Source organism: Primulina eburnea, chromosome 11, assembly GCF_022965805.1.
Source record: "Primulina eburnea isolate SZY01 chromosome 11, ASM2296580v1, whole genome shotgun sequence".
Taxonomy (NCBI): Eukaryota; Viridiplantae; Streptophyta; class Magnoliopsida; order Lamiales; family Gesneriaceae; genus Primulina; species Primulina eburnea.
Window position 1 is genome coordinate 4,778,134 of NC_133111.1, and position 16,797 is coordinate 4,794,930.

The 16,797-nt window shown below is 37.1% G+C and overlaps 3 protein-coding genes across 3 annotated transcripts; all 3 read left to right on the forward strand.

Annotated features, from left to right (window-relative positions):
- The first annotated feature begins 1,377 nt into the window (after positions 1-1,377).
- LOC140804625 (chlorophyll a-b binding protein 21, chloroplastic) lies at positions 1,378-2,301 on the forward strand. Its single transcript, XM_073160697.1, has one exon. The coding sequence runs from the start codon at positions 1,443-1,445 to the stop codon at positions 2,235-2,237; it is 795 nt and encodes a 264-aa protein (XP_073016798.1). The 5' UTR covers positions 1,378-1,442; the 3' UTR covers positions 2,238-2,301.
- A 6,099-nt stretch (positions 2,302-8,400) lies between these two features.
- Positions 8,401-9,379, forward strand: LOC140804455 (chlorophyll a-b binding protein 40, chloroplastic-like). Its single transcript, XM_073160495.1, has one exon. The coding sequence runs from the start codon at positions 8,481-8,483 to the stop codon at positions 9,273-9,275; it is 795 nt and encodes a 264-aa protein (XP_073016596.1). The 5' UTR covers positions 8,401-8,480; the 3' UTR covers positions 9,276-9,379.
- A 6,075-nt stretch (positions 9,380-15,454) lies between these two features.
- Positions 15,455-16,440, forward strand: LOC140804453 (chlorophyll a-b binding protein 21, chloroplastic). Its single transcript, XM_073160493.1, has one exon. The coding sequence runs from the start codon at positions 15,526-15,528 to the stop codon at positions 16,318-16,320; it is 795 nt and encodes a 264-aa protein (XP_073016594.1). The 5' UTR covers positions 15,455-15,525; the 3' UTR covers positions 16,321-16,440.
- Positions 16,441-16,797: the final 357 nt, after the last annotated feature.

Here is a 16,797-nt window from a genome sequence, read left to right on the forward strand (position 1 = left end):
TGGTTGAAAAGGTTGTAAGATCTTTGTCTATTTTACTCTCTAAAGCTCTTATAAAAAAATTCGTGTAGCCAATTTTTTTTTTTAGAGATTGCAGGAGTTAAGAGCATTACACAAATATTTTAATAGGGTATTAAAATGGTAAAATAATAGCAACACAAATTGAAAAGCAGGTAGTTGTGAGGATTTCAAAGTTTTTTCGTACATTCTTGCAAAAGAATATTTTACCCTTCTACTAATATGGATGGCTAGGACGACCTAGTTGCATGGGTGGATCCTACGTTCTACCTCTTTTTACTAACAAAGTGTTTGTAACCTCTATACCAGCAAAGATTATTGATCAAAATCCCCTTTTCATGATAACAATGCTAAATCTGATTGTTTTTCGACTTTCGGTTGATGACAATCTTATGTAATTTTATCTAATTTTCTCTTTTTTCGTTAGACAAAAACTTGTGTGAGACGATCTCACGGGTCATATTTTGTGAGACGGATATCTTATTTGGGTCATCTATGAAAAAATATTACTTTTTATGCTAAGAGTATTACTTTTTTATTGTGAATATCGGTAGGGTTGATCGGTCTCACAGATAAAAATTCGTGAGACCGTTAAGCCTTCAAGTCTAAGATATTGTTTATAAGATTTTATTTAAGTGGTTCTCAGTTTCTATGGATATATACAATTTACAAACAAGTCTAAAATCTCATGAGATATGGTCTAATTAACGCATGTCCCTTAAAAGTAGCGGAATCTTGGGTTACATTCAAAAGCTTATAATATTCTGAGCTAATTATCATTTGTTTGCTGTAGTTTAATTTAAGTTTAGTAAGCAAGATGAATTTTCGAAATTTTATGATCTCTTGATTCCATATTTTCGAATTTTGGATTTAATTTCCATTTTATGGAAAAATCATCAAAGAAATGTATGATTTTATTTGCAAATCAGAAGTTGTCAACTTATCTGGAGATGTCTATGCTCCGATTGGCTTGAAAGATTTCAGACAGACACAGATCGCAGGATTTAAGCGAATTCTTTCCAAGGTCTAGAATTTTCCACATTGCTATCATCCAAATGGGACTAATATTGGTGGACTCGTCTTTTTCTCTATAATAATCAATCGATGCCTCTTGCGTTTGCATGTGATTGTTAATTCTCCACCTATCATCCTCGATGACGTTTTCTTGTATCCAGTTGCACACTTGGCAAACTCCCATTGGTTTGCAAATACAAACGGACCGAAAATTGAGATTTTTATCCCCAAAAAATCTATTTTCCAAATGGACATTCAATATCAACCCCAACCAATCACAATACGGCATTTGATCTCCAAAGATAAACAATACGATAGAAACCGCTTGTATAAGTACCTATGAGATCCCACAACCAAACCAACCACTAATTCCTTAGATAACATCAGCAGCAGTCAGCCTTCAACAGCTAGCAATGGCCTCATCGACGATGGCTCTCTCTTCCCCTGCCATGGCCGGAAAGGCGGTCAAATCACCATCTGCTTCCGAGATCACGGGCACTGGGAGGATTTCCATGAGGAAGACTGTTTCAAAGCCTGCTTCATCAGGCAGCCCATGGTATGGCCCCGATCGCGTTAAGTACTTGGGACCATTCTCTGGTGAGGCCCCGAGCTACCTTAAGGGTGAATTCCCCGGTGACTACGGTTGGGATACCGCGGGACTTTCGGCCGACCCTGAAACCTTCGCCAAGAACCGGGAGCTGGAGGTGATCCACAGCAGATGGGCCATGCTTGGAGCCCTTGGTTGCGTCTTCCCAGAGCTCTTGTCCCGCAATGGTGTTAAATTCGGTGAGGCCGTGTGGTTCAAGGCTGGATCTCAGATCTTCAAGGAAGGTGGACTTGACTACTTGGGCAACCCAAGCTTGGTCCATGCTCAGAGCATCTTGGCCATATGGGCCTCTCAGGTTATTCTCATGGGGGCTGTTGAGGGCTACCGTATTGCCGGCGGGCCACTCGGCGAGGTCACCGACCCAATATACCCAGGTGGCAGCTTCGACCCATTGGGTCTGGCTGACGACCCCGAGGCATTCGCTGAGTTGAAGGTTAAGGAACTCAAGAATGGAAGACTTGCCATGTTTTCCATGTTCGGATTCTTCGTGCAGGCCATCGTGACTGGGAAAGGTCCGTTGGAGAACCTCGCTGATCATCTTGCAGACCCAGTTAACAACAATGCCTGGGCATATGCCACGAACTTTACTCCTGGAAAGTAAAGTCGACTTTTATAATTCTTCGTTAATGGTTGCCCGTTTGTAATTAAACTTGGGGATTTGTTGAGTACTGAGTCGTATTTTTTCCATTTATGCTACGTTAATCAACTACTAAACTAGCCATGCTAAATTTTACAAGATCAAGCAGACAAGTAAAAAAGTTTACATGAAAAAATATTTACATGATAATTTCTCCTCAATTAATATAATATTATTATAATTATTATACTAATTATTTTTAAAAATATTGTGATTTTAACTTTAATATTAAAATCAATACTTTGTTTCTATTATTTACTATATTTTTTTAATGCTATTTATTTTTTAATAATAATTTCTTTCGATTAATAGTTTATTAATGTTATTAACTAAAAATAAAAATAATATATAATGAATATTTCCGGAGTCTTTATTTTAAACGTCAAGTGACGACAGATTGGGATAGAAGCATCATCTTTATTTTTTTAACAATTTTTTGACAAATCATTTATATTTTTATATTTCAAAAACAGATAAGATACATGGAATAAATTTATCTCAATTATTCTGGGAAAAAAAATCATATTATTCACTGATTATAATGGTAATAATTAATTGTTGAGAGAGAATGTGTGGAAATAATACAAAATTTTAAATCATGTATATGGTGTTTAGAATTCTCTTTCGACAGGGGAAACGTTTTCCAAGTTTTGAGTTCCTGAAAATTATAATTGATAATGAGCTCACTTGGCTTTTTATATTTATTCTTATTTTATATTTATTCTTATTAGATTTCAAGTTCATGTGGGTGTCAATACTTCAAATTGGACTTGGATTAAGACTCTCCAAGCAAAACAAAATTATCCACATTTTTAGAACTCGTCTTTGGTTCATTGTAATAATCACGATTGACGATCTAATGTTACCGATACGATGATTATAAATAGCTGATTGTTATAATATGTTGTTTGATTCTTTGACTAATAAACTTAATTTGTATGGCAGCCAATTTTAAAACACTTCTACACTTAATTGACATTTGTACTTTCCCCACTTTTTTTACGAATCTCTCTCTCTCTCAAACTTACAACATTGAAATATAATTATAAAGTCTTTTATAAGATAAACGTTTGATCATATATATCAAATTCATATCACCACATTTAACTTCTTGAATTTGACTATCTCAACATGATTATGAATACCAATATTTGTGTGACTCTCAATGTCACGCCCCGGGACAGGGGGTTGGTTGACACCGGCGTTGCTCTCAAATATTCATTTGAAAACAACAAGCCTCAGAAGTACAGAATTTCAGAAACCAGTCTTTTATTCATAAAAATCATTGTCTGTTACAACTCAATGACAAATGTTTTACAGCGAAAACGTAAAATCATAAAATTACAATGTCTGAACAGGTGCAGCGGAATATAAAACATAAATCAAAACTAAGAACAACGATCTTCATCACCAGCCCCAAAACTGACGTTGCTCCTCTTCTTCTATCAACTCTTCATCGTTCTTATCTGAGATGGGTTTGGTGGGTGAGTGATATGATTGTCACTCAGTAAGCAGGGGCGGGAATAACTCTTAGTTTTCGAAAATTATTTTTATACAGAAACAGAAATACAATAATATACTGAATACTCGTATTTCATAACAGAAATCAGAATTCAGAATTTACAGGTTTCAGAACAAAAATCAGAATTAGTAAGCACTGAACACGTTAGTGAATTTCATGGCTAAACTGATATCAGTCCCCTATATGTTCTCTCCTCTAAGGGGTGAGGCCAGAATCAGAATCAGAATCATAATTCAGAAATGTTCAGAATATATATTCCTACCATTAGTTCACTAGGGAGTTTCAGTGCTTCGAAACAGATATCATAAATCAAACATACAGAAACTATGCTTTAAAACAGATATTACAGACTGATTTCAAGATATTTATACATAAGCCCACTTAGCGTAATTTGCTAAAAGTGTTTCGGTTGAAGTCTGAAATCTGCTTGTTCTTGCTACTGGTTCTACTTCTCGAAAATCAGCACTCTCTTAGCTCGAAAATTCAAGTGATACTCTCAAGATTTGTGTAACCCAATTCAGAGGTTTGAGAGTGTTATTTATAGGCCGAAATCTGACTGTTAGGCTCCCTATTAATGGTCATAATCTGCATTTAACAGCCTTGATTCCATTTTAAATGCTTCAGTTACAAGTCATGGGTTGGATTAGTAACTGTCTACTGGAATTTCGTTCTTCTGCTGCTGAATTATATCTGCTGGAAACTACATGTCTGCTGGAAAATACATGTCTGCTGGAAAAATACCAGCTTCTGAATATTATCTTCTGCTGAAATTTTGCATTGCTTACTGAAATGCTTTTGCTACTGAACTGCTGGAAACTCGGGTTCTCACACTCAATTGTTCAAATATATTGCTAGTCGAGAGTTTGCAACTCTTTGTGATTCACTACAACATTTATCTCTTATTTGAGCTTACTCTAATTAACCTCATTATATGCATCAACATCTTGATCATAAGATTTTTAGAACTCGTTTATGTATGGACACACCAAATTGAATCATGGTAAGAGCATCTAGTAGTATCGTCTCATGATTCTTAAGTATCGCCGATAGTGCCTGAAAGAACCACTCGAATATGGTTAGTGTATAGTACGGTCACTCCATCATATATATTGAATCGAATCTACAAGTATTGGTACATCGAATGTTGTATATGAACTCGATAACCATGTAAAACATCTCACAATATACATAGTCGCATCACATGTACAACTATAGAACCTTTTCCCTCAAGTACACGTCTTGTTCTGGCCAGAGACTTCTTGTACTATTATTTCTTCATATCACATAGAATATCCAAGCTCGTATGCGAACGGTAAATTCTTAACTACAATCCATTAGCTCTGGAATGTGTTGTAACTACACTCAGTCTCGCCACTTGATGACCCTCATAGAACAACAAACGAGTCACAGAATAGATATAGAGTCTTGGTGTTGTATCAAGTCATAAGGACAAATGTTGTTGTAATGACCCGAATATTTGTTTTGAATGAAGTATTAATTAAGACATAATTAATGAGTTGTTAATAAGTATTATTAAAGAATTGATAAATCGGGATCAAGTTGTTGGTATCCACCGAATTTAAAAAGGATAAACCGACCTACTTCGGATTACATTATCTCGAGAAATCCAACTAGACCAATGAGATTCTGACACGTGGCAGATAAGATTGGTTCGTATTTTCTGAAATAGTGCGGATGCAGCCTATAAATGGAAGCTTATTCTTTTGTTTCCTTCACCGCATTCTTCAGAGATAGTTCTAGTTGTACCTTAGGTTTTCTAGCCAGTTTCTAGGGCACTTTGGTGTCGGGAAGTTTTGGAGCTAGTATCGACTCGAGAAGGGGTCGGTGAACTGAGATCGAGACATCATCAGCGGGCTGACGATGGACGCAGGTATAATCCTAAATCTTTAGATAGTGATTTAAGGATCATTAGGGAGATCTTTGTAGCATGTTTGATCTGGTTTGTTAGTGATTTCATTATGTTGGTATTGTCTAGGTTCAGAGCTTTCTGTCAGATTGTTTTAGTGAGGTACATGATGTACTGAATGAGATATCCAAGCGTAGTATACACACTTATATGCTGCATATTTATCTGTTGCATGATACATGTTTTACTGCTTTGGCATATTATGCATGACATATCATGTTGAGCCTGATATCTTTTGAGATATACCTCGTTTGTTGGGGCCGCTCAGCCCTATTCTGTTTTGTGGACGATGGGGCATCGAGAGCTACAGTGTCCGACGGGACCCGCAGGCTCTGATGACCTGGACATTGCAGGTCCACGTCTTAATGATGAGTGTGGGAGCCAAAACATGCCTAGGGCAGATCATAGACTACACACTCAGGCGCCTCTAGACTGAGCATGAGATTCTTGACTTGATCCTTGATATCCGAGCATATTGCATTTCGCATGCATCATATCAGTTTGAATACTCGTACATTCTCGTATTGAGCGATTGTCACTCACGTCCTTGTTTTCATCTTGGGCACCCCATTCCACGGGACATGTCTTAGGTTGGACGGTTCGGACTACCAAGACAGTGGCTAGAGCAGTTGGGTTTTCGTTGGTGATCCAGTGGAGGTTTTCTGTGGTTTATCGTTTTCTCGTTCAGAATCATGTATTTGTTATGGTTGTATTAATGTTTAAGACTGCTGTAATTGTTTTGTTTTCATTTGGGTTGTAAGATGATTAAGTATTTGGTTTCCGCTGTTTAATTGTTGTTATTAAGTTTAATGTTGCATGTTTATTAGTCTATTTAGTAGTGGCTCGGGTAAGGGCGCTACAATTGTACTACTATAATCACTGACTTTTCTGCTCGAAAAATAGTGACCATTTGGAAAGTTCGAGCTAGAATAGTTTAATGAACTCATCATATGGACACTCATCTATATGTTTAAACATCTTTATGTCCACATAAAAGAAACGTGGTACACTACATCTCAAATACTAATATAGAGCTCAAGAGATCTTTATCCTCCTTTTATGCAGCCGAATCAAATAAGAACATGTTTAAAATAAATAGTAAATAAAAATGTGTTTCACGACTTCTATCAAATATATGATCTTATCTCTTGTATATTATAACACATTTAAGTTTTTTATCTATGTAGCTTCCGTGAGTTAACAAATAAAGTTTTTGTCAAAATAATGTAAATTATATTAAAATAAACCTCGTTTGTAAATAGAGCAATAAAACTTTCAGTCAACTGTTGGCCCTAAGAACACTTACTCTAAGAAAAAAAAAAGATAAGAAGAAAAAGATATTTTATGATCTTTAAACTATAAAATTCTATAGTGCATAAAATTTAATAAAGACCAATTTTAGAAATACAGTTATAACATGGGTTAAAATAAATAAATTCCCTTAGTTGATGTAAACATAATTACATAATATAATTATTCATCATCGAAAACTTTAATCTAACTCACATGATAATAATAATACATATATCTAACTCCTAAATGAAATGTTGCCTATTAAACCGGTTAATTTGGTTCAATTTCGATTATTTCTATTAAAAATTCATTTAAATTGAATAAAAAATTTCTATTTAAATCGATTTTATTAATAAAATTTCGTCGGCCATAGAGCATATATAGGCTTGGAGAACAAATTCGACTTGGAACATAGAATTGAAAAATAAAATAAAAAAACCGTAAAAATATAAAAACGCAGTGGTCTACATAATTAGAAGTACATAAATCCAATTTTTAATCAAAATTTTAATGAAAATTATAGCATGGAGAGATGAATTTGAAATTCATGGATTTTGATTAATTTTATTGTTTACAAAAATAAAATATTGATCAAATCGTAAATGAACACCTCACCTCACTTGTTTAAACATTAATGATATAAAAGTAGAATGAATTTCAAACGAGTGAGTCTCATGTGAGACCGTGTCACAGATCATAATCTGTGAGACGGGTCAACCCTACTCATATCCACAATAAAAAGTAATACTGTTAGCATAAAAAGTAATACTTTTTCATGGGTGACTCAAATAAGAGATCTGTCTCACAAATACAACCTGTGAGACCGTCTCACACAAGTTTTTGTCATTTCAAATTACATTATTGAGTGAACTTGAATTACCTTCTTTTTAACATGAAATACTATATAAACTTGTAACGAGTAAATTTGAAATTTATGGTCATACTTATTTAAACAAAATAATACATTTAAATATATGAGAAAGTCATATATTTGAAATATCAAAACACAACCTTGTATTTTTCTAAAATTCCGAAGATTTTTAGTTCGAATTGATTTGTTGGGTTCCAATAAAAATTTCAGTCGATTCAGTTTATTTTTTTTCAACAAAATCTATTTATTATATTTCACGTAATTTGATTGGATTGATAATAGCAGCTATCCTCGTTGGAGGCTATCTATAATTCCTTGTAAGCGTAGTTCATTGTATCCATTGGCACACTTGGCAAAATCTTATTGGTTTCAAGGGAAAAAATTTACCATCTTCGAGTGGTGATGATAGGCCTTGCCAAATAGACGTGCAATTTGAATTCCTGGAATGCCACCAGCCAATAATATTGCAACATCAGATCCTTTTTGATAGGCCAAATTAGTATAAATACCTTCACAGGTTTCGAAAGCAACTCAAGCCACAGACAGCACTTGACGATCCTGCAATAGAATCAGCAAAACCAGCCTTCAACTGATATGGCTTCATCAACAATGGCTCTCTCTTCCCCAGCCTTGGCTGGAAAGGCGCTGAAATCACCATCCAGTTCTGAGATCACAGGCACCGGGAGGATTTCCATGAGGAAGACTGCTTCAAAGTCTGCTTCATCCGGCAGCCCATGGTATGGTCCTGACCGTGTTAAGTACTTGGGACCATTCTCTGGTGAGGCCCCCAGCTACCTCAAGGGTGAATTCCCCGGTGACTACGGTTGGGATACCGCGGGACTCTCGGCCGACCCTGAAACCTTCGCCAAGAACCGGGAGCTGGAGGTGATCCACAGCAGATGGGCCATGCTTGGAGCCCTTGGGTGCGTCTTCCCAGAGCTCTTGTCCCGCAATGGTGTTAAATTCGGTGAGGCCGTGTGGTTCAAAGCTGGATCTCAGATCTTCAAGGATGGTGGACTTGACTACTTGGGCAACCCAAGCTTGGTCCATGCTCAGAGCATCTTGGCCATCTGGGCCTCTCAGGTTATTCTCATGGGAGCTGTTGAGGGCTACCGTATTGCCGGCGGTCCACTCGGCGAGGTCACCGACCCAATATACCCAGGTGGCAGCTTCGACCCATTGGGTCTGGCTGACGACCCCGAGGCATTCGCTGAGTTGAAGGTGAAGGAACTCAAGAATGGAAGACTTGCCATGTTTTCCATGTTCGGATTCTTCGTGCAAGCCATCGTGACTGGAAAAGGTCCGTTGGAGAACCTCGCGGATCACCTTGCAGACCCGGTTAACAACAATGCCTGGGCATATGCTACAAACTTCACCCCTGGAAAATGAATTTGACTGTTGAAACCGCACTCAATTGAGATTGTCGTTCAATTACTGTGAATTAGAAGAATACGATCCTCTTTGAGTTGAATCTGAATTGTTTTTCCTGTTTTTATTGTTTGTCAAGGGAACAATTGAACTTGCTCGATTGATCATAAATAGAGATTTCATGGACGATTTATAAAGAACACGTAACCTCTAAATGAGGACACAAAAATCATAGCATCAGACGATCGCGGGACTTCAGGGTCTAGATATTGTATGTTATTATGTATTCTTTTAAGTTTAAAATATATATTTTGAGTAATATTCAGAATAATATGACTCTAATGATTAAATTTCAAAAGTGTAGCTTTAATTTGTGTCATTTGTATTTAACCAATGTTCGAATCCCCTTGTATATTTGGCCTCTCATCTAAGAGGTTGCTCCATCACCGTGATTTACCTCCTCTCCACATGTTTGGGGCAACAGTGGAAAGTCTTGGTGGTGAACGTTTCCACCTAGCTTTCGGGACTAAGAAATATTTCAATGACGAAATTAATTACTTGTTTTCATTTCATTGTAACCCTTAATAATATAGGCTTCCACCTAAACATGTTTTTTTAAGTCTATTAGAGCATCTGCATTAGATTAAAACCAATGCGAAACAATAATTTCCCAATGTCAAGTTAGCTCTTGCATTCATTTCTTTGAAGTTCAAAAAAAAATATTTTTAAAAAATGGAAGCCTGACGCGTGCACATACGATGGTATGGCACGAGTGTGTTTGGAGGAAGACAGGGGGTGGCCCACATGATCTCTCTCATATTTTATATCTTAATTTATTTTTTAAAATAATAAAATGAAATTATAACTATCAATCAATTTTTTTTTAAATTTAATTTTAGTAAATCTTAATAGTTTTTATTTAGTTAGTATTTTACTTATTCCGGAATATTTATATGTTTTTAATTAATTGTACGGAAGTGTGCCTTTTTTATTTCAAATTTATAATATTTTAAGTTTAAATAAAGTACATTTACAAGTAAAATGAAATAATTCGAAGTAATAAAAAAATTTATATAATATTTTTGTTTATTTCAAATAATAATAATTTAAATGTTGTAAATAAAACTGAAAATTTATTTAATGTAAAATAATAATATAGATGAATGAGTGAACAATGAGATTTATTAATAATGAATGTTGATATTAAAATAAATATGACAGAATTGAGGTATAAATAAAATGTGTTTGTGATATACGAATTTCACGTTTTTTTATGAGATGATGAATGATATAATATCCACTAATATAGGGTAGGTTCGATCTTGGGTGTGGGGGCAGTGCCCACACCCCATATGAGTGGTTGAGATTCCACATCATGGGAAAAGAAAAACTTAAAAAAAAAAAAAAAAAAATTGGACCATAAAAAATCGTGGTCTTTGGATGTACCCCTGCAGTCAATGCTGCCTGCAGGGGTAGGATTGAATTATCCCTGATATAGATGTCTTTAGAACATCTACGTTAGTATTCAAAATGGAACGTAGTCAGCATTTACACTTCTTGTCTTCAGTTAAAGGAACGGGTTCCATAGGCCAGACACATTACTTCAGGCAAGGCGGGGGCTTGGGCTTGGGCGTGGGAATGGCCAACAATGGGTGGCTCATTCCCACGTGACCTCCAGCTTATAAATTGGTTTCTTATTGACCTGAATAGTTGACTTCATTCAGGATAATTGACACTGGATTTAAAATTCACCACCTTGACAATTATCCTGAAATTTCATACCAGTACCCCCGACAATCTTCTTCTAAGCTCTAGACCAATTGTCACGTTGCTGGTTGTGATTATCTTTGTACACATTTCTGTAGGATTGTCATCTGTCCTAATTTCTTTACAAGAACTTTTTCAGATTCAACCACGGCGCTATGCTTTGTTCGTTCATGAAATATTGGTTCTTTGATAGATGGACAAAAATTTGATTACACAATGAATATCAACACAATCCAGCTTTAGTCCAAGATCCTTCATGAACCCCTTAAACCATATTTCTTTCTTAACTGCCTCAGTGACGACTATGTTCTGCCTATGTAGTCGATAGTGCCACAACTGGTTGTAACATGGCTTTCCAGCTAACCGCAATATCATTTAATGTAAAGATATATCTAGCAAGAGATTTTCCTATGTCAATAATACATGCAAAGTTTGAGTCAACAAAGCCAGTGACTGTTCTTGATTCATCCTTTGTGCCTTTAAACCTGAGACCAAGATTAAGAGAGCCCTTGAAATATCTAAATATCCATTTAAGGGCCAGCCGTGATCTTTCCCTGGATTGGCCATGAATCTGCTCACAATGCTTACTGAGTGTGCCAAAGCAGGTCTTGTACAGACCATGACATATATTAAGCTCCCTACGCCACTTGCATACGATATTAATCTCATGTTGTCTTTTTCTTCATCATTTTGAGGTGTTTGTAAATTCTAGAGCTTAAAGTGTCGTGCAAAGTCCCAATAACATGTTTACAGTTTGACATTTCAAAAAAATTTAATACCTTTCTCAAGTACCCTAGCTGAGTTAGGAACAGTTTATTCTTGTCTTGATGCATGACTATTTCCATTCCAAGATTTTTCTTAGCAGATCCTAAGTCCTTCATCTGAAATTTAATACTTACTTACAACTTTAGTTTCTTTATTTGTTTTGAGATGCCAGTAACATATCATCGACATTGAAAAGTAGGTATAACAAGTTTGAATCTGTTACTTTCTTGGTATAAACACACCAATCATGCTCAGTTCTAAAAAAATCATGTTCCATCATGTAGACATTAAATCTTTTATACCATTGACTCGGTGCTTCATGCTTGCTTCAACCCATGAACTAATTTTTCAGTAAACAGACCAATGGTATGTCTTCATTTTCCTCAAACCCCTCTGGTTGACTCGTGTAGATAATCTCTTTCAATCCCCCCTGAAGAAATGTTGTCTTAACATCTGGTTGTTCCAACTTTAAATCATGTTGAGCAACTATGGATAAAACAGATCTTATGGACCTATGCTTGACTAATGGTGAGAAAATATCTTGGTAATCAATTTCTTCAATTTGGGAAAAACCCTTGGTTACTAGCCTTGCCTTAAACTTTAGTTTCTCTATTCCTGGAATACTTTCTTTCTTCTTGAATATCCATTTGGATCCTATCACTCTTTGTCCCTTCGGTTTAGTACCAGTTCCCATGTTATATTCCGGTGTAAGGATTTTATTTCATCTTGCATAGCAAGCAACCAAAGATCCTTTTATGGTGAATTCAGGGCTTCCTTGAAGTTTTTAGGTTCTTCATCACTTATCTCTTCCCCTACTGGAGTAAGAGATCAAATCAGCATGACCAAACCTCTGCGGTGATTTGATGATCCTTTTCTGCCCATCTCTTTTTAGTTGATAGCCTTGATCACGAGAGGTATGAGAAGTTTCTGATGTTTCTACATGGGTACTGTCATCTATTATTTCATCATTGTGCGAGGTCAAGGTGGGAAGCTCAACCTCAATTTAAGTCTTCTCTGAATCGTGATTGTGTTTTTCTGGTATATCATCATTGTGGAGACTTTTAAGAGGAAATTCATCTTCCTTGATGGTTACATCTCTGCTTATTATATTCCTTGAGTTTCCAGCCTCTATGCACCTAAGTTTGTAGCGTTTCACCCCATCTGGATGTCCAAGGAAAACATACTTGATGGCCCTAGCCTCTAGTTTTCCTTGCTTCACATGTGCATAAGTTGCACAACCAAACACTCTAAAGTTTAACTAGACTTGGTCGTGAACCAGACCATTTTTCAATTGTAGTATCAAGCCAATAGGAAGAGGGAGTCCTATTTACCAAATAACACGCTGTAGAGGCAGCTTTTGCTCAGAATGATTTTGAGAGTCCTGAGTGCAGTAACATACACCATACTCTGTCTAGAATTGTTCGATTCATCATATCAGGTAAGCCATTTTGGTGGGGAGTTCCAGGTATCGTTAAGTGTATTTTAACCCCCCTTACTTTACAATAATACTGGAATTCTTGGGGATCAAAATTCAACCCATTATTTGTTCTCAAAACCTTAAATTTCTTATAGTTTGTGTTTCTTGAAGCTGATGTCATTCTTTAAAGTTTTTGAAAGCTTGCATTGTGTTTCAGAGTGTACAGCCATAAATTCACCATTTGAAGTGACTTTGGATGGCTCCCATAAATTCAAGTATACATGGTATAGAATTTCCTTTGAGACGTGATCCCCCGGAGAATTTAACAAGTGGACTTACCCCTTACACAGTCTTCACAGAAATCAATATTGGTGATATGCTCCTTTCCCAGTAAGTCTTGATTATGAAGTTCACTAAGGCCTTTCTCACTGATGTGAGCAATTCTGAGATGCCATAGTCTTGTGTGGTTATATCCCTTTTCAGCTAATGAGGATGATCTCACTACACGGTGCCAGAAAGAACATATAAGCCATTTTCCCTGAAGCCTTTCATAATGGTTAAGCCTCTTTCGGCTGATCTCAACACACCTTTCTCGGCTTTGAACATACATCTTGATTTATCAAATGATCCAAGTGATATGAGATTCCTTCCAAGTTCTGGAAAATATTTGATGTCTTATATAACTCTCTCAGTTCCATTGTTTAACTTAAACCTTGTCGACCCTGTACCTCTTACATTACAGGTCTTGTTATTTCTCAATATGACTTGGCCCCCATCAATCTCCTGAAAAGTTTCGAACCAACTCTTATTAGGGCTCATGTGAAAAGAGCAACCATTATCCAATACCCAGCTTTGATTACTACTTATATCGGCCACACAAAGAACCTCAGTACTGTCATAACAATCAGCTGCCACAGCTACTTCACCTTGTTCTTTAGGTTTGTCGAAAGATTTAGTTCTGTCAGGGACAATCTCTTCTATAGTGGCCTGGCTTGTGGAAATGGAATCACTTAATATTCTTCGTATTAGATCTTGATCTACTCTTGGGCCTGCGTTTGAATTCTCTTTTCTCAGATCTGCACCTTGTGAACAAACTATCACCAGAATGTTGTGGTGTGATCTCTAAATGATATTCTGTTTCCTTAGACTTCAAGGCCTTTTGTACATCTTCAAAAGATAAAGTCTCTCTAGAATATTACATTGTCTCATCGAACGTATTATATATTTTTGGCAACGAATTCAGAAGTATAATTTCCTTGTCCTCATCATCTATCTCAATGTTGACATATTTTACATCTGCGGAGTTTGTTTCAGGAAGTTTCTTCTCCCCTCCAAGCACCATACAACTTTCTGTTGGACCAATATTGCATACATTCTTCTGCGCCATAATTTGAAATCCGTTTTGCCATCAAAATGTTCCACATCAATCTTGGTTACCATTAACCTTGATTACGAGACCACCAACCTCGCTCTTATACCAGTTGTTGATATTCAATCGAGCAGACGATGGTCAACTTATTTACAAGCTTCATAGAATCCAGAACTTGGATTCCAGCAAGTAAATTCGTTTACTGTCCAAAATAAACTCAAACAAATCCATGATAATTTCTTGATTCCACGTCTTTTTCTGTTTTTGGTCGAATTTCCCTTCTAGAAAAAATCATCATTAATTTTATTTCCAAAACAAATTTTTCAAGATTACACAACTGCTCTTTGTCTAGCTGGCAATGAATAACCCATCCAAGTCTCAATATTTTTAATGCTAACGAAGCTTTTCTAAGGCGTAGAATTGTACACATTGCTGTAAAAAAAAGATGACACGTTTTTTTAAATACTTTTTAGGGGAAAAAGGCGACATTTTCACAAGATTTTAACAGAATAAACATGGTATACATTTCACCCTGTCGTTTTCCGTTTAATTGATGAATTTTGGTACACAAAATTACCCATTTTTTTATATTATCATACAAGTTTACCAAATAATATATCAGAAAACCGTCAATTGCCAGACACACCCGTGATTGTGAATTGTCTGTGCCTCCACGGCTCCAACTACATCGTTTGAGATCAAAATTCATTGGTATCCAATGCAGATTCTTGGTGGCAACCAATGGGAGTTTGCCAAGCGTGACATTGAAAAAAAGAAAAGAATCTGCTGCTGATTGATTTCACAACCCCAACCAATCACAATACAGCATTTGATCTCCAAAGATAAACAATAGGATAGAGCCCGCTTGTATAAGTACCTATGAGATCCCGCAACCAAATCAACCATTAATTCTTTAGATACCATAAGCAGCAACCAGCCTTCAACAGCTAGCAATGGCCTCATCGACGATGGCTCTCTCTTCCCCTGCCATGGCCGGAAAGGCGGTCAAATCACCATCTGCTTCCGAGATCACGGGCACTGGGAGGATTTCCATGAGGAAGACTGTTTCAAAGCCTGCTTCATCAGGCAGCCCATGGTATGGCCCCGATCGCGTCAAGTACTTGGGACCATTCTCTGGTGAGGCCCCGAGCTACCTTAAGGGTGAATTCCCCGGTGACTACGGTTGGGATACCGCGGGACTTTCGGCCGACCCTGAAACCTTCGCCAAGAACCGGGAGCTGGAGGTGATTCACAGCAGATGGGCCATGCTTGGAGCCCTTGGTTGCGTCTTCCCAGAGCTCTTGTCCCGCAATGGTGTTAAATTCGGTGAGGCCGTGTGGTTCAAGGCTGGATCTCAGATCTTCAAGGAAGGTGGACTTGACTACTTGGGCAACCCAAGCTTGGTCCATGCTCAGAGCATCTTGGCCATCTGGGCCTCTCAGGTTATTCTCATGGGAGCTGTTGAGGGCTACCGTATTGCCGGCGGGCCACTCGGCGAGGTCACCGACCCAATATACCCAGGTGGCAGCTTCGACCCATTGGGTCTGGCTGACGACCCCGAGGCATTCGCTGAGTTGAAGGTTAAGGAACTCAAGAATGGAAGACTTGCCATGTTTTCCATGTTCGGATTCTTCGTGCAAGCCATCGTGACTGGAAAAGGTCCGTTGGAGAACCTCGCTGATCACCTTGCAGACCCAGTTAACAACAATGCCTGGGCATATGCTACAAACTTCACCCCTGGAAAATGAATTTGACTGTTGAAACCGCACTCAATTGAGATTGTCGTCCATTTGTAACTAAACTTGTGAATTATTGGAATACAATGCTATCTTTGAGTTGAATAGAAATGAATTTTTTCAAGCTTGCTATATTTCAGCTTTATCCATTAACTTCAACAATCAACTTTAGTAGGCATCACCCTCAATTTGACACGGATTGAAATCTTATAAAATCGTTCAAGTGACAGGAAGGAAGGTAAATCCCGAACTACATGACTCCTGAGGCAAAGGCTGGTTCATTTTATGTCGACAAGAATTTTCTTTAAATTTTTTAACCAATACGAATTTGCACACTGTATAAAGAAGTATAACTCGTGAGACAGGGATACGAATCAGGCGGAGCTATTCTTGAAATATCTGTTAATATAGTACAATAGCAATCTTTGAATGGAATGAAATGAGGTTGAAGTTTAAACCCTAAACGAATTAATCTTCGAATTTGAACCG

Bases quoted from the DNA above. Each gene is read 5' to 3' on its own strand.
- LOC140804625 (XM_073160697.1), top strand. From the start codon at position 1,443: ATGGCCTCATCGACGATGGCTCTCTCTTCCCCTGCCATGGCCGGAAAG.
- LOC140804455 (XM_073160495.1), top strand. From the start codon at position 8,481: ATGGCTTCATCAACAATGGCTCTCTCTTCCCCAGCCTTGGCTGGAAAG.
- LOC140804453 (XM_073160493.1), top strand. From the start codon at position 15,526: ATGGCCTCATCGACGATGGCTCTCTCTTCCCCTGCCATGGCCGGAAAG.